Source organism: Cornus florida, unplaced genomic scaffold (genome assembly GCF_030987335.1).
Source record: "Cornus florida cultivar Cherokee Brave unplaced genomic scaffold, ASM3098733v1 CherokeeBrave_3.0.0_Hap2_Chr01, whole genome shotgun sequence".
Lineage (NCBI taxonomy): Eukaryota > Viridiplantae > Streptophyta > Magnoliopsida > Cornales > Cornaceae > Cornus > Cornus florida.
In genome coordinates this window covers 113,203,355-113,229,858 of record NW_026775571.1, presented here as the reverse complement: position 1 = coordinate 113,229,858, position 26,504 = coordinate 113,203,355, and the positions used below count along the sequence as shown (strand labels likewise).

Here is a 26,504-nt window from a genome sequence, read left to right as displayed (position 1 = left end):
ACCTTAGGCGAAAATTAAAAAGTGACCTTTTTATATCATAATATGTAATATATTAATTATTAAATAATAATTAATTAAAATTCATTTTTTTTTTGCTTTTTGAGATCAAACTTATTAATTAAATTCTTATATTCAACTGTGGTTAAAATATCTTTTTCATTCGATAATATAGTTAATCCATTTAATTTTTCTTGTGACATAGTTGATCGCAGATATGATTTTATTGTGAATCAAGTCACTGTTATCTTTTTCTTTTAGTATTGTATAATCTTCTAATTCTTTTAGATAATTTGATTATTCATTTGCTGAACTTTTATCTAATTTTTTTTTTTAGGTTTTGATAATTAGTTGTAACAAATTTATTAATAGCTCCCTTTTAAGATTAAATTAGTTTATCTTTTTTTTATTTATTTATTTATTTTTTTTTATTTTTTTAATCTGGATTCATACTTACTAGCATACATATTAAAAAATATGGGTCAAAATAGTCACAAGACCCCCAACTCACGAACAAATATATGAAAAATATAGATATATACAAATTTATAATAACAAAAGTTAGTAAAACTAAAAAATAATTAAAGAAAAAAGAACAATATAACCTAATTTAGAAAGTCTCAATTCAATGCTACTACAAATTCTTCAATAAAAGAAAAGTGCGTTCAAATTGAGATTTGAAACTAATGAATATTGAGTCGAGAAAAAGAAAACTGTAAAGTTGTAATGAGAAAGGACTGAAAGTAATTTTGAAATTGCTAGGAGAGGAGAGAAATCAGAAAAACGTGTAAAAAAAACATGTATAAGATAAACAAAGAAAAAAAATATTAATGAGATATTTTAGGAGATAAATAATTTCTCTCCTTGTTAAAGTTTAATGAAAAGGTTTGAATATAAGGAGAGAGAAAACAAAAAAGAAGGGTTGTTTTAAGAGATAATTTTTTTAGAATTAGTGTTCAAAGAAACAATTACAATATATTATATATAAGGTAACTATAATATTTTAGGGTCTTTTTATTGGCTAGGCTTTAGCCTAACTCGTCTAAGGCTCGAGCAACTCCTGATTGGTATTGTCCCAATATCTCAATTCTCGGTTTGAAGGTCATACAGTAGTTGTTACAAGAAGGGAGGACATAGTTGTTTGAAGAAAAATAATTATCATGATGGGCATTTGAGAAGGTGAGATGGTGAATTATCACATTTTTTGTTATTATTTTTAGGATCTAATTTTCTGAACATTGAAAGCGGAGTTTTAGGGTTATTCAGATTGTTGCCGAGTTCAAGAGGATTTCATATTGTTGCGGCAGTAAAGTGAAGTTTTAGAGTCTTTTAAAATGGAGATCGTTGTTGTGCAGTTAGAAAATCTCATAATACCAAAAAATAGTAGATATGTTTGTAAAGAGTATGGCAAGTTCAAAAAGTCCACTTTTAGGTGGGTATCAGGTGGTGTTGTATATTTTATCTATATCTATAACAATTTTAATATTTTAAATATTAATTTTAATTACTATTTTAATATTTTAAATATCAACTAATTCCGTAGTCCCAGCAGACGCATAAATAGATTTCATTTCAAATCAAATCAAATCAAATCAAATTCATTTTTCTTTTTCCAAATCGAAATTCCTGATTAAAATACTAGGTTTTGTCTTTCTGGAAGGAGGTATCTCCTCTCTCTCGGTCGGTGAAGACGTTCCAAGTCCTGAATCCTGATGGAATTGGTACAGTGAATGACAACACTACCATATTTCCTCCACTAAAACCTTAATTTTCTTCGTTCACTTTTTGTTCCTATCAAGTATCAACATATCCCAACCCAAAAAAACCCTAGTTTTCATGGCCACAGGGAAGAAACAATCGGAAGGTATAGCCCTGCTCTCCCTCTCCTCCATCTATGGCGACGAAGACGATGAAATGGAGGATATTAACGACGAATACAAAGAAGAACAACAAGACGACTTCATGACTGATGGTAACGACGTTAACATTACAGAAGATGATTCAAAGAACAACAGTGATCAGATTGTTCATTCTGATTCTGCCAATGATTACACACCGCCACTTTCCAATGAAGTTTCTAGCCCTAAATCCCTCAATTTCGGGACTTCGACGCCTCAAAATGATCAGCTTTCTCTCTCATCGCCACAACCACTGCCACCGCAACAACAGCTTCCGTCGGATTCGAATAGAATTAGAAGGGGGACATTAACGATTGTTGATTACGGTCACGATGAAGGTGCACTCTCCCCTGAAGCTGAGGTACACTTTGTTATGTGTATAAAAACCCTGAAGCTGAGGTACACTTTGTTATGTGTATAAAAACCTAGAAAGAAAATTTGAATTATGTGTAGGTTTGATTCACCACTAATGTTTAGTTCTTAGAACTGCTGTATTTTGGATCAATTTTATACTATTTCAAATTTATATGTACAAAAGTAATAAATGACATTTTGAGCACCGACAAACAATGAAATATAGAGAATCAATAAGATGACCCCCCTCAAACAAAGCAGTTAGAAAGAACTAACAATAAGATGACCCTCAAACAAAGCAGTTAGAAAGAACTAACTGGGTGCAACAATTCCTTGTCCTCAATCTGTCGTGGCTCATGACTCCTCTGGTTAATTTTCCTGTAATATTCGCTAACATAGTCTATTTGAATATGAAAGCTTGTCAACCTTGAAAATAGTAGTGCAAAATGCCTGGTGAAACTAATTTTGTAGTTTGAAACGCATTACATTATTAAGAGGAAAAAAATGAATTAGCTGCATACACTCCATGCAGGGCACATGAATTGAAGAATCTAGGAAATACCGAACCACCATGTATAGCTTGAGGTTGTTTGAAAAGCTTCTGTTCCCTCTGCAAATCAATTTTAATCATAAATTACTCCGAAAACAAGCCAATAGTTACTCCAAAGTATGCACTTACAAAGGAGTGTATATATAAAAATATTCATATATGTAAATATTATTTGCGCATTAGACCTGATGTATAAGTATATGAATATCAGTCATAACCAAGAAAAAGGAGCCCCGAAATTGGCGCCCAAGGCAGCTCAGTATTGAGGTCCAAAAAGCAAGTTGTTCAAATAATTATGTGAAGATGATTTAGTTTGTCTGTTGATTGTCTGATTGAATCTCTTTTTGGTTCTGTTAATTGTAGGAGGGAGAAATAGTAACCACTGGTCGTGTTATGTTTGGTGTGGAGCTTCAAACAGCTAACGGTATGTGACTTGTATTTGACGAATACATCTTGCTGGGGTGTGTGTGTAAGTGTGGTGTTTACTATTGTATCTTTCAGTGCCTACTGTTTAGTAAACAATGCTTGATTTTGTAATGATGTAATTCAATTAACTGCTCAGAACTGATTTAATAATTTGAGATCAGTATTACTTTTTTTTTTGGATGAAATTAGAGAAGAGAAGTTATTTCTTTTTAAATCCTATACTTTCTATTCTCAGCCAAACAAAGGAAAACAAGTAGTTCCTCTTCCCCTTTTCACATCTTTCATATTATCTCATCTCTTCTCCTACCAAACAAGAGAAGTGGAATTTTCTTTTATTTTGTTTTTATTTTCTCTCTCTTATCTTCCTTTACTTCTATTTTCCCTCCATTTTCTCTTCCCAACCAAATGATTTTATTTCCTTTCCATCCTTACTCATCTTTTAATATTCCTTCCCTTTTTCATCCCTCCCCACTATACCAAACACAAGGTCATCACATATAATGCAACCATATATGTAACACAAAAATTGTCATATATGATGTCTCATGTTTCATATGTTCTCCTGAACTATTTTCTGAATATTTTCCCTAATAATTGTAGAAAGTACTTTTTTTTTTCACTTCGATAAGGAAGTTAAATGAATTTATGTAGAATTAGAGGAAATGATACTGAAATCAGAATTGACTTGCCGACGTGACTGGTTAACATTTTCCTTGTGTAATTTGGTGGAAAGGCCTTCTAATTGTAAAAAAGGCCCCATCCTCAATCAGAAAAGAAGGGAGATCTGCATTTGAGTTTGTAATAATGTTGTGTTTATCGAGATTTCCTAGTTTGGATATTTTTACATGCATTAACAATCTCTACTCTGAACCTTTTCAAGTTTAATGTGGAACAGTTTTCATAGAAAAGGCTATGACCCAGTGTTTGTCCCTCTGGTGCTGGGTTTTTCTTGGTACATACGTAAGCACATTATAGATTGGTACAAAACTTGAGCTTTGACATTATTTTCAGGAAGTGGTTACTCTCAAACTTGAACCTACTTTTGCACAATTTGACGATATGAGGTTTTACTATTACACTAAGCTGTGGCTTCAGTGGAAACAATGTCAAATGACAATTAATTTAGTGCTCTTAGATGAATATGATAAAATATGCCCACATATATGTACGCTGTGCACACACACACATATTTGTTGCTGGGTTTTCGAGGTCTCACATAAGATTTCTGAAAAATTATGGGAGGTTCTTATTTTCGTCTGTATCTTTGCAAATTGTCTTCAGTTTTAGGTGACTTTCAAGAGAAAACGCCTTCAGGAACTGTCCAGGTCCTAACGCCAAACACTCAAGCAACTCCTCCTCAATCATCTGAACAACTCAATCCATCACAGTCTGATCCAATTAACTATGCTGTAAATGAATCAGAACCTGCAGAGGTTGACAATGCTGATCAAATTTCTATAGAGGTGCCAAAAGATGTTGATCCATTGGACGGGTTTTTGCCCTCGCCTCCAAAATCCAAGTGCTCTGATGAACTTCAAGTAAGTGCCTTTTTCAAAAATTGAAAGCTTATATTATGATTTTGTGCTACTACTATTTTAAAGTGAAGTTGATAAAACACATCATTTGACATTTGGGAACCCTTGTGAAATTGGTCATTATTTATTTATTTCTGTACTTTGTCAGATAATGTTTGAACTTTGAACAAACTCAATACTTTTGTGACTTTAATTTGTTATTGTTTCTATGGTTATGAACTGTTTAGATTGCAGTTTCCAGAACCTTTTTGATACTTTTCCCATTTCATGCATTGATATCTACAAATCTAGGTTCATTTTGGACATGTGATGTAGCTCGGTCTACAATCAGTGGCATTCATACTACATACCAAATTTTTTATTTTTTATTTTTTTTTGGGATTTGTTTGAAGCATTGTTTCCCTTTATTTAGTAATAGTTTATTTTTTGCCAATAAGTGCGCGACTGTTCTAGAATTAGCATCTTTTGAAATTTGACTATAATTTTAAAACCTGACTTGATCTCTTCTTCAAGTATTGTAGCATGTTAGGAGAGTAGGATATTCTCTATTCTTTGCTCTCTTGGCCACGGCAGCGATATCATGCTCTAAATTTGATCATTTTTAAGTTGAGTTGCAGGATTGCTGTAAAACCGCCATTTATACGTTCTATATGGTGCTGCAATTTGTCTCCATTAAGTTCCTAAATGCTACAGTACTACCAGCTCTTAGTTTGGTGGTGTCTTCCTCCACTTCTAAATCACAAGGTGTCTAGTTCAAGTACCTATTTGTTGGATGCCTGTTTATTACTTACAACAGCCTTTAGTAACAATTACCCTTCGATGTTATGTGAGGAATGTCGTAACTCAATGTTCAAGGTGTCCATGTCTTCCAGAGTAGCTGAAAGGTATTGAAGACACTTTTTAAATGAAAATAATATTTACAAATTATGAATACATTTGGGAAGTCCTTATTGAGGGTAATGTTTTTTTTTTTTTTTGATAAGTAAAATTTATTGAAAACGCTCAAAAAAGGGGAGCGGAACCCAAGAAACCAAAAAGGCCACAAAGCGCCTTAAAACTTCAACGAGGCCAAAAATGCAATAATCTCCTCAATAGATTTATAATCTCTCCCTGAAACCCAACAAAAAAGAGTGGAAATAATAGAGAACTTAAGCGTAGAAATAGATTTCTTCTTTCCATCAAAATATCTCCTATTTCGCTCGAGCCAAATGCACCACCAAATACCAAGAGGCGTAGCCCTCCAAGCCTCCCGAATAAGAGCCCCAACAGAGACACTTCTCCAAGCCTCAATCAACCCTTTAGAAGACCTAGGCATAACCCAATGGATTCCAAATAATCCAAGCATCAAATCCCAACAATCTCTGGCCATACTGCAGTGCAAAAGAAGGTGGTCAACGGTCTCCTCATCACACAAGCACATATAACAATGATTGACCACCACTGATTCCTCCTCCTCAAATTATCCTGGGTTAAAATCTTACCTTGGACGGAAGTCCATGCAAAAAAGGCAACCTTAAGGGGGGCTTTAGACCGCCAAATAGACTTCCAAGGGAAAGAGCCTCCATAATCAACCGAAAGGCACTTAAAGAAGGACCTAACCTCGAACCGACCGTGAGAGTTAGGAACCCAAAACCAGTAATCCGAATCCCCAACAATGATCGCCTGACGGTACAAAACTTCGAAAAGACGAGTAACATCCTCAATCTCCCAGTCCTGAAAGTGTCTTCTAAACTGGACATCCCAAGTCAGTCTCCCATTATCAAGGTGGTAACAGTTAACCACTTAACCACCATGGTCTGTCTATGAGAAGCAATCCTATAGAGTCGTGGAAAAGCAAGAGCAAGAGGAAGTTCCCCACACCAAAGATCCTCCCAAAATCTGATCCTTCTGCCATCTTTGATCCGAAAGTGAACATGCTTGCAAAAATCATCCCACCCTTTCCGAATAATAGTTCAGACCCCCGCCCCTCTAGTACCGCGAATCTCAGCAGAACACCACCCACCACTAATCTCCCCAAACTTGCTTACGATAACTCTCCTCCAAAGCCAATTCCTCTCAATTCCAAACCTCCATAACCATTTCTCAAGGAGAGCCTTATTGAAAGGCACCAATCTCCTTAATCCTAAACCTCCACACCGAATTGGACGGCACACCTGCTCCCATCGAACCAAATGAAATTTGAACTCCTCTCCTCTCCCCCCCCAAAGAAAGTTGCGCTGCAATCTCTCTATTCTCTCAGCCACAGAAGAAGGGATCTGAAAGAGCGAGAAGAAATAAGTGGGGAGGCTAGAAAGGGTGTTCTTAATCAGAGTAACCCGACCCCCCTTTGAGAGATACTGCTTTTTCCAACCCGCCAGCCTCTTCTCAAATCTATCCATAACTGGATCCCAACTCCCTACGCATCTCGAAGGAGTTCCCAAAGGCAACCCTAAATAAGAAATGGGAAAGGAACCAGTGCAACATCCAAGAATCTGAGCAAACCTCTCGATCTCAGGGACATCCCCAACAGGTACCAGGATGCTCTTACCAACATTCACCTTAAGGCCAGAGACAACTTGGAACCAAATCAAAACGCATTTCAGATATCTCAATTGACACTCATCAGCATCACAAAGCACTAAAGTATCGTCCGCGAACATCAAGTGGGAGATCTCTAGTTGGTTAGCAACATCCCTGCCCACCCGAAAGCCTTTCAAAAAATCTAACTCCACTGCCTTCTTTAGTAATCTGCTAAGAGCTTCCATCACAAAAAGGAACAGGAATGAAGAAAGCGGATCCCCTTGTCTCAACCCTCTCGAAGAAGAGAAAAAACCCGTCGGAGCTCCATTCACAATGACAGAGAATCGAACACTGGAAATACAAAAAAGAATCCATCTCCTCCAACGCTCACTAAAGCCCATCCTCTCCAATAAGTAGGAAGGAAACTCCAACTAACATGATTATACGCCTTCTCAATATCCAGCTTACATAAAACACCCGGAATCCCACTACTCAACCGGGAATCCATACATTCACTGGCAATAAGAACTGAATCCATAATCTGACGACCTCCCACAAAAGCATACTGAGAATCAGAAATGACGCCATTCATAACTTTCCTCAACCTGGAAGCCAAAACTTTCGCAATCAATTTGTAAAAACATCCTACCAAACTGATAGGACGAAAATCCTTAACATCCATCGCTTCTCCCTTCTTCGGAATAAGAGCAAGAAAGGTGGCATTCAAACTCTTTTCAAAAGAACCCTGAACATGGAAGGCGTGAAAAGAGCTCATCACCTCCTCACGGACCTCTTCCCAGCACTCCAAAAGGAATCTCATAGAAAACCCATCTGGACCAGGAGCTTTATCCCCATTATTGAGGGTAATGTTAGGGGAAAGGGAAAGCCAAAACTAACGTGTTGAGATAGGTATTGGTAGTTGACGGTTGGTGAGAAGTTCATTTTTGAAGTTTCTTGGAAGACTTGAATCTAGGTCCCTGATATGACACAAAGGAGAGTACCGAACAAGTTATTGGCATGTCCACCAAGCGCACATGTTAAAGTAAAAGGGAATTTTTTTCTCCCCTGAACTAACTAAACATGATGAGCTTTTCTAAAGCTTTATGAAAAAGAATCTGTGAAGTTTGAACTAAATGGAGCCTAGCGATATTAGTATTCTCTGGATTTTTTTTTGAGGAACTGACACTTCAAAAGAGTCCCATTATAGACTTCTAAGTGACGTTCTACCGTTCTGTTAATCGATGCAGAGGTGTAGAGTCTGTTATGCTTATCTATTTACAATTGGGTGGTTTGACTTAGCTGGCTCTAAATAATTCCATCAGTAGCTCCTGGGAGATCTTTAAATATATCTCTAGCAGGCTAGAGGGGGCCATAGCGTAATTAGGATTTTCCTCACTTCTTTTGGTAACATGCATTAAATCACTCCCTTCTTTCTATTTTTGAAATAATTTTTACATATTCTAAGATTTGAATAACGTTGATAGGATGAGTTTTCCAGCTTATACCATCAGTTATCATGCAAAAAAATTCAATTACTACTATATTATCTGCAGTTTTATGTAGTTGATTTTATTAGCATATGAAATACTATTTTTTATACTTCCTCCTCACTTTGAGGAGGAGGAGGGTTCAAGCCCAAGTGGAGCAAAATGGGTGGGTGCGTTGCTTACATGTCCCCCCAAAAAAAAAAAACTATTTCTTATGCCCCAATTTTTAATGAAGGGAACCCAACTTATTTGCAAATGTACTTGCCAAAAATATCTTCTTAAAAAATGCTGCTGCTGTTGTGTCTGATCTCTGAAATTGTCCTGAAATCCTTCATTTGACACTGCAGGAAAAAATCAAGAAGTTTCTTGCATATAAGAGAAGTGGAAAAAGCTTTAATTCAGAAGTCCGCAACAGGAAGGAATATCGGAACCCTGACTTCTTGCAGCATGCAGTGATGTATCAAGACATTGATCAGATAGGATCTTGCTTCAGCAAAGATGTATTCGACCCTCGTGGATATGACAAAAGTGACTACTATGATGAAATAGGTCACTAACAATTCCTTGTACTCACCCTCACTTGTCTCTCACCATCTATTATTCTATATAGCTGCGTGCATATGAGATATAAATAATACATTGCAATGGTAGTTTGAGTGTAGTATTCAATATTGGATTTATTCTCTTTCTCCATGTTAGCTTTCATGGCTTTGCAATTTCAACCACAGTCAAACTCGGTTGTGTTCGATGATGTGTAAAGCAGATATGAGAAGTGGTTCCTGAACACTTCCCTTGCGGTTATATTTTGTTGCCATTCGTATTAGTTTTCTGCATTGTTGCCAATTTGAAAAAATCAAAGGAAGATTCTGCCTTACACTTGATCAGGACCATTTAAAAGATAAATTAAAATAAATCAAACATAATAATACTCTTGATCATTGTTGTGTTATTGTTCTTCTCCTGCTTCTTCCGGAACCAAATACAACTAAGCTACTAAGGGTTATTTTCCCCATCATTAGCAGAAGGTCAACATGGTAACAGATTTCATTAACAAATCAAATTAGTATCAGCTTTCTCCATGGTTGAATTTGACTACGCAATTGCCTACAGAGTGTGTGTACATGTTGAATATACTAGTAGATAATATATGACACACAGATATGTGTGAAAGACTGCCTATAATAACAGCCTACATGCACAAGAATTTTTTTTCCCCCCCGAGCTTATGTTAATCTTTGTTCAAGCATTCTAAATCTTCACTAGTCAGGTTTCTTTGATTTATTTTTTATTTTTTATTTTTAATAATTTGTACACCTTCCTCTCTACATGAACTTCCACTTTTTGGCTTGCTGATTGAAGTTTCTTAAAAATTTCTAGCTATTCATATTTTTTCTGTGAAGTCATATTTCTAGTATTGTGCCACTCATGTTATGTATGTTCCTAAGTAGAGGCTGATATGAAACGTGAAATGGAGAGGAAGGAGCAAGAAAAGAAGAAGAGTCAAAAGGTTGAATTTATCGGGGGAGGAACACAGCCTGGAACAATTGCTTCGGCACCAAAAATTAGCATGCCAATTACAGGTCCATAAACCACCTTCTATCATATGAATGCATTGGTTGAAGATGACTTACCAATATTTTTTATATTTGATGATTTGTGAATTCTTTTTCTTTCATTCAGGATAAAAAAAAAAAATTCTCTTTCTGATTATTTGTCTGTAAAGATATAACTGTTTTTTCTTGGTTGATTGCTATTGTTTGCAGGTGTATCCACTGTGGTTGCTGGTGGATTGCATTCAGTTCCAGCTGCAGTTGATGCTGTGGCTCGGGATGGTAGGCAGAATAAGAAATCAAAGTGGGATAAGGTTTCCATAGATGCTGTAATAATTTATAATTTCTTAATGAAAGATAATATTACCATCTTTAAGTCACCATGATTTTCCAAATCAGCTGGTTTAAGGTGGATAAGAGACATATTTTAATCTGCTAGTCACCGTGATTTTCCAATTTTCTGGTTTTAGGTGGATGGTGATCGGAGGAATCCTCTGCCGGCCGGAGGGCAGGATTCTGTATCTGCTGTTGGATCGCATGCGGCCATTCTGTCTGCTGCTAATGCTGGTACTGGATATACTGCTTTTGCGTAAGTTCATCTCTATATCTACATTGACACATTTTATCATTGCTCGTTTGCCTATCTCTCTCTCCATGTATGCGTTTGTGCTTACATTTCCTCTTGGTTTTGCTGTTTTGCATCTGCTAAATGCATTAGAAATATATATTTTTTCTCTTGAGAACATCCTATATTGTATTAAAAATAGGGAAGATAACAGAGTCCTTCATGAATAATGTGGTGTTTTTGAGGATTTTTTTATGATCTGTGTGTCATACGATATTAGTTAATGACGTCACTATGGGCGATTTTTACAGCGATAGAGACTTTGTCTTTTTCTTTCTTCTTTTTTTGTTTTATTCCGCGATGAAATCTTACTTAGAAACTGCAAGGATTCCAAGAATTTCATTAGCTGGGGATGTGAAGTCGGCTGTTCCGTACCGAGGACCGTCTTTGTATATCGACGGGAAGTCCGTCGGAGGGAGGAAATCAGTACTCTCATCTTGCTTGGTTGGTCATTTTGATAAGGAAGTTGGGGCATAGTTGTTCAAGGCTCAAGGCGCACAAAAGCGCAAAGGCCTCCTGGAGCCTGAGGCGCAAGGCGAGGTGCGCGCCCGATTGAAGCAAGGTGCACGATGAAAAAAAAAAAAAAAAAAAACCACCCAATAAAGATGCAAATAGTATATATAAAGATGCAAAATTCAACTAAATCAATTACTTATGTTCAATATTCAACATAAAGGTGTTGTAACAAAATAAACCAGATTTCAATTAGCAAAACTAGATTTCATGTCAATTAGCAAAACCAGATTTCAATTTCAAAGCAATATTAACATTTCAAATTATAAATAAATAAATACAGAGTTGTGCAGTGACTGCAGTCCAATTCCAAACTTCCAGTTCAGTTCATAAAAAGAAAGAAAAGAAGACACAGATTTCATTAAAAAAAAAAAAAAAACAGATTTCATAATAAAAAATAAAAATAAATAAATTAACTTTGTAATTTTCCTTATTGTTCATCAGTACTGTTTTTATGATTTTATCGTACTATATATAATATCTATATACTTGGAACACAACCATTTACATTGGACATATAATTTTATAAATAGCAATCCTAGCAAGCCTGAGATCTTCATAATCAGAAAAAAGACCAATGAAATTAGATTCAAATTGATCACAAAGGAGACAAAGGATTAAATGAAAATTGAAACCAAAACACTACTTGGATTAACAAATCTGTTAGTTGGAAAATTAAATTTTAAATGCCAAACTCAAATAGAAGAAGAAGAATGAGAGAGAAAAAAAAAGAGAATAATTCTGCTGAAGAAGAGAGAATAATTCTGCCGAAGAAGAGAGAAGAAGAAGAAGAGAGAAGAAGAAGAAGAAGAAGAAGAGAAAAGAAGAAGAAGAAGAAGGAGAAGAGAGAGAGAGAGAAAAAAAGAAGAAGCAGCAGAAGAAGAAGAGAAAAGAAGAGAAAAGAAGAAGAAGAAGAAAGAAAAGAAGAGAGAAAAAAAGAGAGAGAAAAGAAGGAGAAGAAGAAGAAGAAAGAAAGAAAAGAAGAGAGAGAAAAGAAGGAGAAGAAGAAGAAGAAGAAAGAAAAGAAGAGAGAAAAAAAGAGAGAGGAAAGAAGGAGATCTACCGAAGAAGAGAGAAGGAGAGAAGAAGAAGAGAGAATACGGAGAGAAGAACTTACCTAGATTCGTGAGAGAGCAGTCAGCAGTCAGCACTCAACAGTTGGCAGATTCTCTTTGATCGCAAGCCCTAGCCCTCTGTCTTCCTCTTTGCTTCAAATCACTTTCCTTTTGCTTTTCCTTTTATTTTATTGTTTTTCATTTTGTAAAGTTGTCTAAAACAGTAATAATAAACACATAACAAATAATAAACAAATAACAAATAATAAAAAAATAACAAATAACAAATAACAAATAAAAAGACAAGGTTAAAAGAAGGCGCGCCTTTGGTACGCATGGCGCCTTGCGCCTCTGCTGTAAAAGCGAGCGCTTGTGTAAAGGGCCGCGCCTTTAGTCCCTTTCAGGCGCATGACTTGCGCCTGTAGGCGCCCTGTGCCTTGGGCGCGCGCCCGAGGCGCTCGCCTTTGGCGCTTTTAACAACCAAGAGTTGGGGGCTGTGATCGTGTGGAGGAATGGGCAGCGAAAGCATGGAATACGTCCTGTGGTGTGGGGGTTACTCCATTATCTGATTCGATGCTTCTTTTCAGGTTTCCTTCTCAGGCCGAAGCCCAATGCGTGTTAAAGGAAGGACGACGTCACTGGGGATCTGCAACTCTACGGATCGATGTGTGGTCTTTTAGGGTTGGATGTTGTGGCGTCCTTAGAGAAAAAGGACTCAAACAGATCCGGATGTTTGGGCTCCCCCTTCATCTATGGTGTCATGCCCTATTTGTTGAAGTAGGGGAGTTATGCGGCGGATTTGTGGGACCTGTTGCCGATGAAACCAGGGATGCCGAGAGTGTTCGTATTACAGTGAGGATAGGATCGACTTGTCCGCAATTTGTGTTCATTAATGATGATACTTTTTGCTACAAGGTGGCGATTTGGGAAGAAATTGCACCGGCGTTGGTTCCCTCAACAGAGAGTATCAAAGGCGGCGAAAGGCCTACTCATATGCCGGAGAAAGGATGGGTACGAGGAAGATCAAGTCAACGACACGCGTCGGTTACGCGCGTCACAGCTGATAATAATTACTCTACACGTGGCGCTCATAGAGTTTCATTTCCAGATTCCACACTATCCTTATCTACAAGGGTTGGTGAGGAAAATGGGCTGGGCCACACAGATTGGCCTAAAGTTGATTTGGGCTGGAGGGGTTATGGGCAAACTAAAGCGTTAAGGCTCAAGCCTGATTTTGGGCCTAAGCCAGCCCATACTAAAAGACGGGTTATTAGAGGACCAAACTCAGTTTCTGTTTCAGTTCTTAATGACCCAGATCCAAGGAAAGCCCAGGTTAAAACTCAAGCCCAAAATCAAACTCTCTCTTCTTCTTCATTTCAGCGTTGGACTGAGAAAGAAAAGTGGAGACGGCTGGTTGGTTCAGCTAGTTGACAAGGTACTCGATGGGCTCGTACTGAAAAACAGAAATGGGTAGTATGCTCTCCTTCTCCTTCTCTAGGTTTGACCCCTGTTTCTCATCCTAAGAGCTCATCTTTTACCCCTTCTTCGAGTAAGGTGTTGGGGAATGGTGAAGGTAGAGTGGAGGATCGTTTGGATCAAGGGAGAGATTTTTCTAAAGCTATTGTACCACGGGATGCAGAATCATCGTCTTCAATGTCCAAGTCCGGAAGTATTGATTGTTCTAACGGGGTGACAGTTTGTGTTGGTCGAGACCTTTATTTTAAACTGAAAGATGATTTAGCCGTGACTTTACTTAATGAACTCAAGCTTTGTGCTACTCTAAAAGGCTTAAATGGCCTACCCCACGTGACTGGGACCAATTCTACCCATGATTTAATGAAAATTTTTTATGGATGACACTGGAACAGAATTGAATTTGCAATTAAACTTGTATCAGAACAGTGCTGAAAGCGAAGGGGAGGACTTTGATGATCAGTCTCAACAGATTTGTCCTCTTGCCTGGGATGTTGATCAATCTGATGTGGACATTATGGAACCCTTAGCAACTGTGCACCCTGATTGCTTAGAGACAGTTAACGATATGGGTATGGACTGGGTGTTGGATAATATTGGCGAGGTCAGCGAAGCTTTGGGTGTCTCCTTGGAAGGAGATGATGATCGAACACAAATCATTCTTCATGATATTGTGGAAGGAAACAATAATGTAGAGACCTTTAAAAGCACAAAAGTTGTTAAAAATAAGAAACATGCACATCGGAAAGGTGATCAGGAGGTTAATAACCTTATTTCCAATATCAATTACGAAGGAAAGGATGGGGTGAATAAAGAAAGGGGAAGGACTAGAAGTGGGAAGCAGGGAGGAGGGGCACTAATTATCTTTGGTTCTCAATGAAGATACGAATTATTACATGGAACGTCCGTGGATTAAATGATCTGAACAAAAGAAAGGTGGTTAAAGTTGCTTTGAAGAAGTGGAATGCCCATGTTATTTGCTTGCAAGAAACCAAGTTGGCTTCTATTTCTAATGCCGTGGTTAGAAGCCTTTGGGGAAGTAGGTTCGTGGATTAGGAAGCTTTGAACGCCTATGGTACATCAGGCGGTATTCTTATTATGTGGGATCGTAAATGGATGTCTAGAACGAATATCTGGAAAAGGGTTATTTTCTTTGTCTTGCGTGTTTCAGATGGAAGATGATAACTTCAGTTGGGTATTTTCTGGAGTTTATGGACCTGTTATTGATTGTGTTAGACCTGCTTTTTGGCAAGAACTCAGTTACATTAAGGATTTGTTGCCTTGGTGCTTAGGCAGGGATTTCAATTCTGTTCGGTCTCCATTTGAAAGATCCACAGGGGGGAGGTGGTCTTCAGAGATTACCCAGTTCTCTGACTTTATTGATGGTCACCTTCTTATTGACTTGCCTTTGGAAGGGGCAACTTTCACTTGGTCTAGTGGCAGAGACCCAGTTACTTTATCGAGGCTTGATAGATTCCTGATTTCTGGAGATTGGGAGGAGAAGTTTCGGATGTCACTCAGTCAGCTTTGGTTAGAGTCACGTCTGTGCCCTTAGTTCTTGATTGTGGAGGCATGAGATCTAGACGGACTCCATTTCGTTTCGAAAATATGTGGTTGAGAGCCGAGGACTCCCAAGGGAAGGTCCAGTCCTAGTGGGAAGAAACAACGCTTACTGGCTCTAATAGCTATGTGCTTGCTAAGAAGTTTTAGACTCTCAAATCTGAGCTTAAGAAATGGAATAAAGAAGTGTTTGGGAATCTTGAATGGAAGAAAAATAGAGTCCTGGCTGATATCGCTGATCTTGATTGTCTTGATGAGACAGGGCAAGATACGGATTCTCTTTGCTCTAGAAGAGCGTCTTGTTAGGCGACTTTTGCTGAGATTGCTACTATGGAGGAGATATCGTGGCGTCAGAAATCTCGGGCTTTGTGGCTTAAAGAAGGTGACCGTAATACTAAATTCTTTCACAGACTTGCTAATGCTCATAGAAGATACAATAATATTGGGCGTATTCGTGTGAATGGTTAAGAGCTGTGGAAAGAAGATGAGGTGCTTAGGGGTGGTGTTTCTTTTTATCAGCACTCTATACTAAGACTTTGGAATGGAGACCAAAACTTGATGGTTTGCACTTTAATGCTATTTCTACGCTGGATAGTGATATGCTTGAAGTTCCTTTCTCTGAAGAGGAAGTTCTTAAGGCGTTATTCAGTTGTAATGGTGATAAAGCTCCAGATGGATTCACTATGCGGTTTCTTAAAGAGAGTTGGGAGGTGGTGCGTAATGAGGTAATGGGCACTTTTCAGGAATTTTATTCTCATGGCACATTCGAGAAATCATTAAATGCATCTTTTATAGCTCTTATTCCTAAGAAGAACAACACCTCTGACATTAAGGACTTTCGGCCAATCAGTTTAGTGGGGTGTATGTATAAGCTTATTGCCAAGGTCCTTGTTCTTAGAATGCGGACTGTTTTGGATGGAATCATCTCAGAGTCACAAAATGCTTTTGTTGGTGGTAGACATATTTTAGATTCTGTTCTTATTGCAGGATAATGTGTCGATTCCAGGTTGAAGAGTGAAGTTCCTGGTGTTTTATGCAAACTAGATATCGAGAAAGCTTATGATTGCGTGAATTGGAAATTTCTTCTTTATTTGCTTCGGAGATCGATGGAAAAAATGGATTGAATCTTGCATCTCATCAGTTATGTTCTCTGTGCTTGTGAACGGCTCTCCTGCTGGTTTTTTTCCGAGTTCGCGTGGTTTGAGACAAGGAGATCCTTTGTCGTCTTTTCTTTTTCTTATTGTCATGGAGGGATTGAGTAAATTAATGAAAAAGGCAGAGAATCTGGGTTACATAAGGTGGTTCACTGTTGGTAGAGATGTTGCTAACCAAATCGAAATATCTTATTTGTTGTTTGCAAATGATACCCTGGTTTTCTGTGATACTGATGTTTCCCAACTCAGGTATTTGAGGTGCATTCTTACATGCTTCCAAGCAGTGTCTGGTTTTAAGATTAATGTTGGAAAGAGTGTGCTTGTCCCAGTGGGGGAGGTTTCTAATATTTCCACTTTAGCTGCTGTTCTTGGATGTGGAGTGGGTGCCTTTCCACTCCCTTATCTGGGCTTACCTTTGGGAATCTCCTCTAGGATAGTGGGGACTTGGGATTCGGCGATTAACAGGTATGAAAAAAGATTGGCGGGGTGGAAAAAACAGTATCTTTTGAAAGGGGGGAAGGTCACTCTTATTAAGAGCACCCTCTCGTCCCTTCCCACATATTTCTTATCTCTATTTCAGATCCTGTGTTCTGTTCCTGAACGAATTGAAAAAATTCAGAGAGATTTTCTTTGGGGTGGAAAAGGAGAGGAGTTTAAGTATCATCTTGTTAATTGGGAGCAGGTTTGCAAACCGTTGAAGTTTAGTGGTTTAGGTATCCGGAAGTTAATCCCTTTCAATAGAGCCTTATTGGGGAAGTGGTTATGGAGATTCGGTAAAGAACGTCATCGACAATGGAGAAGAGTTATCTCGTCTCGTTTTGGGGAAGAGAGTCGAGGTTGGTCCTCTCGTCCTGTTTCTATTACCGGGGGCATTGGCGTTTGGAAGTACATTAGGAAAGGTTGGGATGTGTTTTCCACCCATATTCAGTTCAAGGTTCGTAATGGTATGTATGTTAGATTTTGGGAAGACTTATGGTGTGGTGATCAGTTGTTATCTCTTTCTTTTCCTCGTCTCTTTAGCATTGCCGAGAATAAGCATGCTTTTGTAATTGACTGTTATCATCTTGATAACAGTGGAGTTACGTGGGATGTGCGTTTTAGGCGTTCCTTTCAGGATTGGGAGATAGCTGAAGTTTGCGTCTTTTTGGACTTGTTGTATAGACAGAAAGATGTTGGCAGAGGTTGTGATGATATTTTGTGGACTCCCTCTTTTCATGGTAGATTCGAAGTTCGATCCATGTTCTTGTGTTTGTCTAATTTTATTGGATATGATTTCCCTTGGAAGTGTATTTGGCGTTCTAAAGCTCCTCTTAGAGTTGCCTTCTTTGTTTGGACTGCTACTTGGGGAAAAATTTTAACATTGGATATTCTGCGTAAGAGAGGTAATACAATTGTTAATTGGTGCTGTCTTTGTAAAAATGATGGTGAGTCCGTGGACCATCTTCTTATGCATTGTCCTGTTGCATCTGATTGCTGGAATCTTATATTCAGTATTTTTGGCGTTCAGTGGGTAATGCCTAAGCACTCTTTCCAATTAATTAATGCTGGGAGAAGATGCCCTATTTCTGGTCATGCTCGTGATTTTTGGAGGGTCGCCCCACATTGTGTTTGGTGATGTATTTGGAGAGAGAAATAACAGAAACTTTGAAGGGAAGGAATCGTCTTTTGCAAACCTTAAGCCTTTTATCCTACGCTCTCTTTTCTGTTATGTCAGAGGCAGAGCTTGCTCCTCGATCGATGACTTTTTTATTCTGTTGGACTCTGTTGGTCCATAGGTTTGGCTTTTGCTCTTTGGTTTTTGTGTATTAGGCAGTGTTATTAAAAGCGCGCCTGGGCGCACGCCGAGGCGCAAGGCGCCTACAGGCGCACCTCATGCTAGCCCAGGCGCAGCGACCTTCACTAGGCGCGCGCCTGGGCTGCGCCTTGGATATTTTAAGAGGCGCGCTTAGGCGCGCTTCATATATTCTATGCTCCTTCAAATATTTGTTTGATGTATTACGTGTATGTTTGCTTGTTTAGTTTATATTATTTTATATATATATATATATATATATATATATATATATATATATATATAGTTACAGCTTTTGGAAACTGAAAGAGTACAAAATGGAAACTTAAAGTACAAAAAGAAAAGGCTGCAGCAGAAATACAAAATGGAAATGTCTCCCAACAGTCAACAAAACAAATCAGTCAAAGAGCAAAGGCTGCAGCAGAAATAAAGACGTCTGGGAGTGGGAAAGAGAAAGAGAAGAGAGAGAAGAGAGAAAGAAAGAGAAGAGAAGAGCAGAGAAGAGGAGAGGGCTACTAGTCCGGCCGGCCAGGAATCACCTAATCAATTTAACAGGTCAGTTTTGTTTTGTTTTGTTTTTTTTCCTTCTCCAGTTCTCCTTTTCTCTTCTCCTCTTCTCTCTCTCTCTTCATTTGCTCTTAATCTCTATATCTCAGCCTTTAATTTTTTTTTTTTTTTCTTCTTCTTCTCTATTTCTCTGATTTTCTTCTTTCTTTTTCTGGGTCTATCAGATTAACAGGTCAGTTTTTTTTTTCCTTCTCCAGTTCTCCTCTCTTCTCCTCTTCTGTCTCTCTCTTCATTTGCTCTAATCTCTATATCTCGCCCCTTTTCTTTCTTTTTTTTTTTTCTTCTCTATTTCTCTGATTTTCTTCTTTCTTTTTCTGGGTCTCTAGTAGACTGGAAATTTTTTTTTTCAGGTCTTTTATTTTTTTTCTTCTATCTTTTTCTCTATCTCTGTATATTTTTTTTTTCTTCTTTTTTTTTCTCCGGCTCTGTTTCTGTTCTTCTGGGTCTTTTTTTTTCTTCCTCTCTCTCTATATATCTGGTTTTGTGTTTTTTTAGCTTTCTTTTTCTGGGTCTTTTTTTTTTTTTTTTTCCTTCTATCTTTTTCTCCATCTCTGTTTTTGTTCTTGTGGGTCTCTGTTTTTTTTTTCTTTCTTTTTCTTCATCTACTCCTCTCCCGTGTCTTGCTATATATATATCTATATAATTTTTTTTTTTGTTCTCTTTGGCCTGTATTTTTTTTCTCGTTGTATTTTTTTCCATCATTTTCAACTTCTTGGTGTATAGCTGTAAATCTGTACGCTCTTCAATCTTCATCATCATCAGTCTTCAGCAAACATAATTTGCAGTGCTATATTACCCGTAGGAGAATCAGTACACCACCTCACCCTTTAATAAAGAAATACTGAACAGAATAAGACTTTTTAAAATTATTATTTTTTTTGTTGTCTGTTGCATCTTAATTGCTGTAAAATTTCAGACTCTGTTTTTGTTCTCTCTAGCCTTCATTTTTTTTCCCTTCATCTACTCCACCGTATTTTCTTTCTTTTTTTTTTTTTTCAATCTCTGCTTTGAAGGCTGTTTGTCTCTTTTTTTTTTTTTTTTTGTGTTCTGCTGAATTTTGCTACATGGATTATTTAAATTTTGAATGCATCTTTTTGAATGGTGTTTGCTGAAAGTGTGAATGTTGTTTGCTGAATTTAACTTGGTCCATCACTCCATTGACTCCATTCTATTTCTCATTGTAAATACTAAATAGATAGGAAAAAATGTCAAAGGATCTAGCTTGGAATTATTGTCACCTGCAAAACCCACAAGATAGGAATGCAACATGTAATTTTTGTGAAAAAGTTATGAAAGGGGGTATTTACAGGGCTAAACAACACATTGTAGGAGGACATAGAAATGTACAAGCATGTAAAAAGTGCCCTGAACATGTGGAAGAGGAGATTAGAGAATACATGAGCAAGAAGAAAGAAGAAAAGGAATACAAAAATTTGTTGCCGGATTTTGGTGACATGGATGATCAAGATGAGGATGATGTTGCAATTATTGATGTTAAGGGTAAAAGAGTGACAAGTGGAACTGGAAGCAATAATATTCAATCAAAAAAGCAGAAGCAGAAAGGTCCTATTGATTTGTACTTCACCCCTCCTCCGGAAGTGGCTGTGCAATATAGAAAAAATGACAAGGGTAAGCAAACAACAATTGACAGTGCTTGCAAGAAAGAACTTAGAAACCGAGCATGCCAACGGTTTGCAAGATGGATGTATGATGCCGGGATATCATTCAATGCCCTTAATTATGATAGTTTTGCACCAGTTGTTGAAGCTATTGGCCAACATGGTCCAGGAATGAAACCTCCGTCTTATCATGAGGTGAGAGTTCCCCTCCTCAAGAAAGAACTGGAGCATACAGACAATTTAATGCGAGATCATAAGGAGGAATGGGCAAAATACGGATGCACAATTATGGCAGATGGATGGGAGGATAAAAGACAGAGGTGTTTGATTAATTTTCTGGTGAATTGTCCTAAAGGGACAATGTTCATTCAATCTGTCGATGCTTCCTCTTATTCAAAGACCGGTGAAAAAATGTTCGACTTGCTTAACAAGTTCGTGCAGCAAATTGGAGCAACAAATGTGGTTCAAGTAGTCACTGATAGTGCATCTTCTAATGTTGTGGCAGGTATAGATGTCAATATGCACTTGATGTCAAAATTTTAGGTTTATTGCTTCTAGCCTTCTATTAATCCAAATTTTCTTTCTTTACAATAGGAAGAATGTTGGAGGGAAGGCACCGACATTTGTATTGGTCACCTTGTGCTGCACATTGTGTGGACCTGATGTTGGAGGACATTGCTAAGATCCCAAATATAATGATGACCATAAAGAGAGCTATAATGTTAAATGGTTATATTTATAACCGTTCGGGTTTGTTAAACATGATGAGGCGTTATACTGGACATAAAGAGTTGCTTAGACCTGCAACGACTCGATTTGCCACTTCATTTATCACATTATCAAGCATCCATCGTCAAAAGGATTGCTTGAGGAAGATGTTCACTTCACAAGAATGGACCTCCAGTAAATGGGCGAAAGAGATACAAGGGAAAAATGTAGCACATATTGTGTTGATGCCTTCATTTTGGACAAGCATTGTGTACTCTCTCAAAGTAGCAAGCCCTCTTGTTCGTGTACTTAAGTTGGTTGATGATGAGAAAAGGCCTCCAATGGGATATATTTATGAGGCTATGGAAAGGGCTAAAGAAGCGATAGCTAAAGCTTTTGGTGGGAATGAGGAGAAGTATAAGGACATCTTTGAGATCATTGATAGAAGGTGGAATATCCAACTCCATCGCCCTTTGCATGCAGCTGGGCATTTCTTAAACCCAGAATATTTTTATAGCAATCCAAATATTGAGCAAGATGAAGAAGTGATGGGTGGTTTATATCAATGCATAGAAAGATTGGTTCCAACCACTGAAGTGCAAGATAAAATTTCTTTGGAGTTGAGTAGATATATGAAAGCTGATGGTCTATTTGGCTCATCAATTGCTATTAGACAAAGAAAGTCAAGGGCACCAGGTAAACAACTCAATTAATCATTTTTTAGTATATTTGAATTTTAATTTTGTTAATTTTTTACTAATAATATGTAAATAACAGCCGATTGGTGGTCCGCATATGGTTCTACAACTCCTAATTTGCAAAAATTTGCTATTAAAGTACTTAGCCTCACATGTAGCGCATCTGGGTGTGAACGAAATTGGAGTGTATTTGAACATGTAAGTTTGTAGTATTAGTAATTCAATGATAAAAAATTATATTATAAATAGTTATACACTTATACTCATTAATTATTTGAATTAATGCAGCTTCATAGCAAGAAGAGGAACCGGCTAACTCAATGTCGATTGAATGATTTGGTTTTCATCAAGTATAATAGAGCACTAAAACGACGATATGATATGCGTGATAGGATCGATCCAATCCTTTTAAATGATATAGATGATAGCAATGAGTGGTTGGTTGGAATAATGGATGAAGATGTAGATGCCGAAAATGAGTCTGTGTTTGAAGATGACTCTTTGACATGGGGTGCAGTTGCTAGAGGTATTGGGGCTAGAGAGTCCAGCCATAATTTAAGATCAAGATCAGCTCCAAGGGCAACAAAGAGGACAACACCTTCATGCTCGTCTTCACTACGAATCATAGATGATGACGAGGCAAACTCTGAGGACACAGAAGAGGAAGAAGATGCCGAGGGTTACAAATCTTTTGATGGGGACGATGATGAGACTATGTTGTTTGGTGAAGAGGGTGATATTTAGGTCCCTTAAGATTGTTTGGTAACTTTGGTTTTAGGAGTCCTTGCTAAAACTCAAAACTGAAACTGATATTTTGTTGCTTGGTTTATAAATTTGGTAGGCTACTAAGTATTGACTATGATACTTTATAGATTTGGTAGGCTACTAAGTATCTTTTGATGGATCTGTTTTGGAGTCAAATGATAGCTTTTGCTTAAGACATCAAGTATAAATTTATAATATATGGTTAATTGGTTTATGTTTTGCTTTTTTTGAATCTTTCTTATGAATAAATAGCTTTATTAGTTTAATTGTTCTATTTTTCTAGTTGCTTTATTGGTTTAATTGTGATATATTTAGACTAATTTAGTGTTTTTATTATTGGATGTTCATTGTTTAATTGTGTTATTTTTGTTAACAATTATTGTTTTAAAATTTTACTTGTGCGCCTCACATCACTCAGGCTCGCGCCTCGCTGTGCGCCTTGCGCCTAGGCTCCAAGGGACCTCTAGCGCCTCGGTGCGCCTTGGGCTTTTAATAACTATGGTATTAGGGACGCGTTCCCCTGTTGAATGTCTTTCTAATATATTTTTACTTATAAAAAAAAAATAGTGTGGTGTTTTGAAATTATATCCCTTGTTATGTTATAAACATCCCTTTCCTCTTCTTTTAACAAATAATAAAGAAAGTTGTGTGTTTCTTTTGCCCTTAAAGTCAGTCACCATTGATGAATACAATTATTATACCTTTTTTACATTTACTACGTATATGTATTATTTTTTTCCCTAGCAGACTAGGGGGAGGGGGGGACTCAAACATTGGCACACCCGCTCGAGGAGCTGGGCGCTCTACCGACTAGGCCACTGGGTAATAGAATGAGTTAATTGGTTCAATAGGTTCTGGTTAAATTTTGAAGTGCTATTAAAAATCAATTCAAATTTGGGTCAGGACGCCATGTTATACACAAAACATCATGGTATGAGTGGGTAGGGAGCAGCACTTAAAAAAATAATGTGGGTAGGGGATGCAGCCATTTCTACAATTGTTATATTCTCTCTTCGGTACAAAACTGATGTGGGATAGCTTTAGAAGTTTTAATTGCTATTTACTTTCTGAAGCAATGCTCAACACTGTCCACTCATTGCATTAGTTTTTTGTTTACAACAGTTTTGTTTACGTCATGGGATGAATGAACATGCCGGCATCTCGGCTCTTTGTTCCCACATTCCCACTTAGAAATTCCTGATAAAACAATGTATAATGCTTCCTCTAAAAGAAACAGAAGATATAATGATATAGATCAAGGCCATTGGAGTGTAGCGACATAATACCCTATTGTCACAAACATAACTCAGGATAAAGGTGGCGGTTAATGGTGCATCATGCCAATCCCAGTAGGTGTAGGGCAGAGTTGGGCACATTGATATTTGGGTTGCCATCTTTAGCCTCGAAATGGAATCTCAGCATGATAAGATCACCGGTTCGATAGTGAATGATGCAGCTAAAAGTTGGAGTGGAAGATAAACCAGGAAACTGTTGGGAGAACAACGGAAAGCGCTACTCTAAGCTGAAAGAAATCCAGCAACTAAAGTAGTCTTAAGAACATAGAATGCTGGCCCTATAATTTGGTCTTCATTGATATATGTGGAATTTGACCTGGTATTGGGTACCCCACGGATACTGGGAATATAGTACCCCCACTCAACTAAGCAGCACGGACACTTATGTGAAGGTGCCATGTCCAACACTCCATGGACACTCCTAGACACGTGTCCGACACTTCATGGCTATGTCCATTATTTAAAAATTAATTTTATTACTTAGGACACTTTTGGCTGACACATCTTGGACGCTTGATCAACACATTCCGAACACTGGACCAACACATCCACTCATCCTACGCTCTTCAACTTATATAAAACAAACACTTGAAACTCGTAGAAATAACATTATGAACATACATCAAAATGTTCGGCCTCTAAAGGAACAAAAATATAACTATAATGACAAGATAGGATAGTAATAGCTTATATAATAGAACATATTCTTTTTAATATTCAATTAGAGTTATCTTCTAATATATGTAACTTTAGTATAGAATTTATAAATTAATTAAAGCTCAATGATTGTCTCACTCATTAGATATATAGACGAAAATTTACATTGATATTAGCCGTGTTTGTGTCCTAACTTTTTAGAATTTGGTGTGTCGGCGTATCCATGTCGTATCGTGTCCGCGTCCGTATCCGTGCTTCTTAGCCACCAAATAAGGAATTCTCGTTTCCTATTATCAAGGGAATATATAGTTTTGATTGGGTGGGGATACTACAAAGTATGTACCCTGGAGGTATCGAAAAATTTTCCGTGGAATTTTTATAACACGCAATTCATGCACTTGATTCTCTAAAAGTATGAGAATTATTATTATGTATATATTGTAAGGCTCTGTTTGCTTTGTGGTTTTGGGGAAAGAAGGAAAAGATGGTGTAAAGAAAAACATTTTTCTTTGTTTGTTCACCATTGAAAAATGAAGAAAAGAAAATATGATGTGCATTGGGAGAATTCTTTTTTTTTTTTTTTTTCCTGCTCTCTTAACGATTTCTTTTAGAAAGTTTTAAATTCTAAGATTGTTCGAAGCAGAAGAGGAAATCAGAGGTAATTATTTCTTTTCTTTTTTATTTCTGTTTCCAACCTGACCCAGTTACAAGACATGCAGTGTAAAAGGCTAATTAAACTTGTTAATTTTATTAATTAATTCTCTTCAAAACTTTAAACATATGCTACTACGAAATTGCCTTTGAAGGAAAATGAACACCAATTCTGCCCTTAACTGACACTAAATGATTGGGTTAAATTTTTATTTAGCTGAGTTGAGATAATATATTAATAAATTTATTAGTATAAAAGTTATATTCTAGAGTCTATGGATGTAGATTCTAATTATATGTTTCATGACAAGAAAGGACCATTGATTTCAGGGATTGTGGAATAATTTTACGTTAATGACAGTTTTGTGTGAATTAAACATGGATAGCTGTGGCTGTTTCACATGATAGTAATATGGGATGAGAAGCTTATAGTGGTTTTAATAAATTGAAATAGATTTTGAACTTGTGTGGTTTTACTTTTCTCTTTCCACACCGCATACAGTTAGCTTAATATGAACATTATCATGATTTCCATGCATTAATACTTCAAATTACAGGCTACAGAGACGACGGGAGGCAGAGGAGAGAAGATCTAGTGAAAAGAAATTGGACAGAAGATCTTGAGCCATTCATTGTGCGTCTTTACCATGAAACTATCACACCCCCCAACATCAAGTCAGATGGGATGGCTCCGTACAATGTTGTGACTCGTAGGCTTGTATTCTGTGGTCAGATAAAATTTTTTGTACATGGGCAGAACGAAAATGCATTTCTATCTTGATTATTGCCTTATAATTTTTTCTGTAACTGTTGATGAATCACATCCTTTTTCTTCCCCTAGAGTGGTTGGTGAATCACATCCTTTTTCTTCCCCCGAGGCAGTGCCTATTCTAACGGGCAAAGTGCTTCATTTCTTCTCTCTTTTTCTTCCCCTTCCCGTTAATTAAGATAATCCTATAGTGCTCCCAGTTGTTTAATTTTATATAGTGAATCAATCAAAATTTTCTTCAATCTGGTACTTCGCGGGAGGTGTGGTCATAGTTTTTAATTATAGATATTGTTTAGAAAAATAGTGA

At 37.3% G+C, this 26,504-nt stretch overlaps 2 protein-coding genes across 3 annotated transcripts; both read left to right on the top strand.

Annotated features, from left to right (window-relative positions):
* Positions 1-1,577: 1,577 nt before the first annotated feature.
* Positions 1,578-26,268, top strand: LOC132314905 (uncharacterized). 2 transcript variants are annotated; one of them, XM_059813686.1, is made up of 8 exons: positions 1,578-2,256; positions 3,163-3,223; positions 4,507-4,763; positions 9,094-9,295; positions 10,195-10,326; positions 10,510-10,610; positions 10,767-10,885; positions 25,986-26,268. In XM_059813686.1, exons 1-8 carry the CDS (start codon positions 1,834-1,836, stop codon positions 26,050-26,052), a joined length of 1,362 nt encoding a protein of 453 aa, XP_059669669.1. In that variant the 5' UTR covers positions 1,578-1,833; the 3' UTR covers positions 26,053-26,268. The 2 variants fall into 2 exon arrangements, with proteins under 2 accessions (XP_059669669.1, XP_059669661.1); XM_059813678.1 differs by having other exon boundaries at positions 10,510-10,625.
* On the top strand, positions 21,246-23,258 carry LOC132314897 (uncharacterized). The gene is made up of 3 exons (XM_059813672.1): positions 21,246-22,058; positions 22,140-22,258; positions 22,349-23,258. The coding sequence occupies exons 1-3, from the start codon at positions 21,254-21,256 to the stop codon at positions 22,802-22,804; spliced, it is 1,380 nt and encodes a 459-aa protein (XP_059669655.1). The 5' UTR covers positions 21,246-21,253; the 3' UTR covers positions 22,805-23,258.
* Positions 26,269-26,504: the final 236 nt, after the last annotated feature.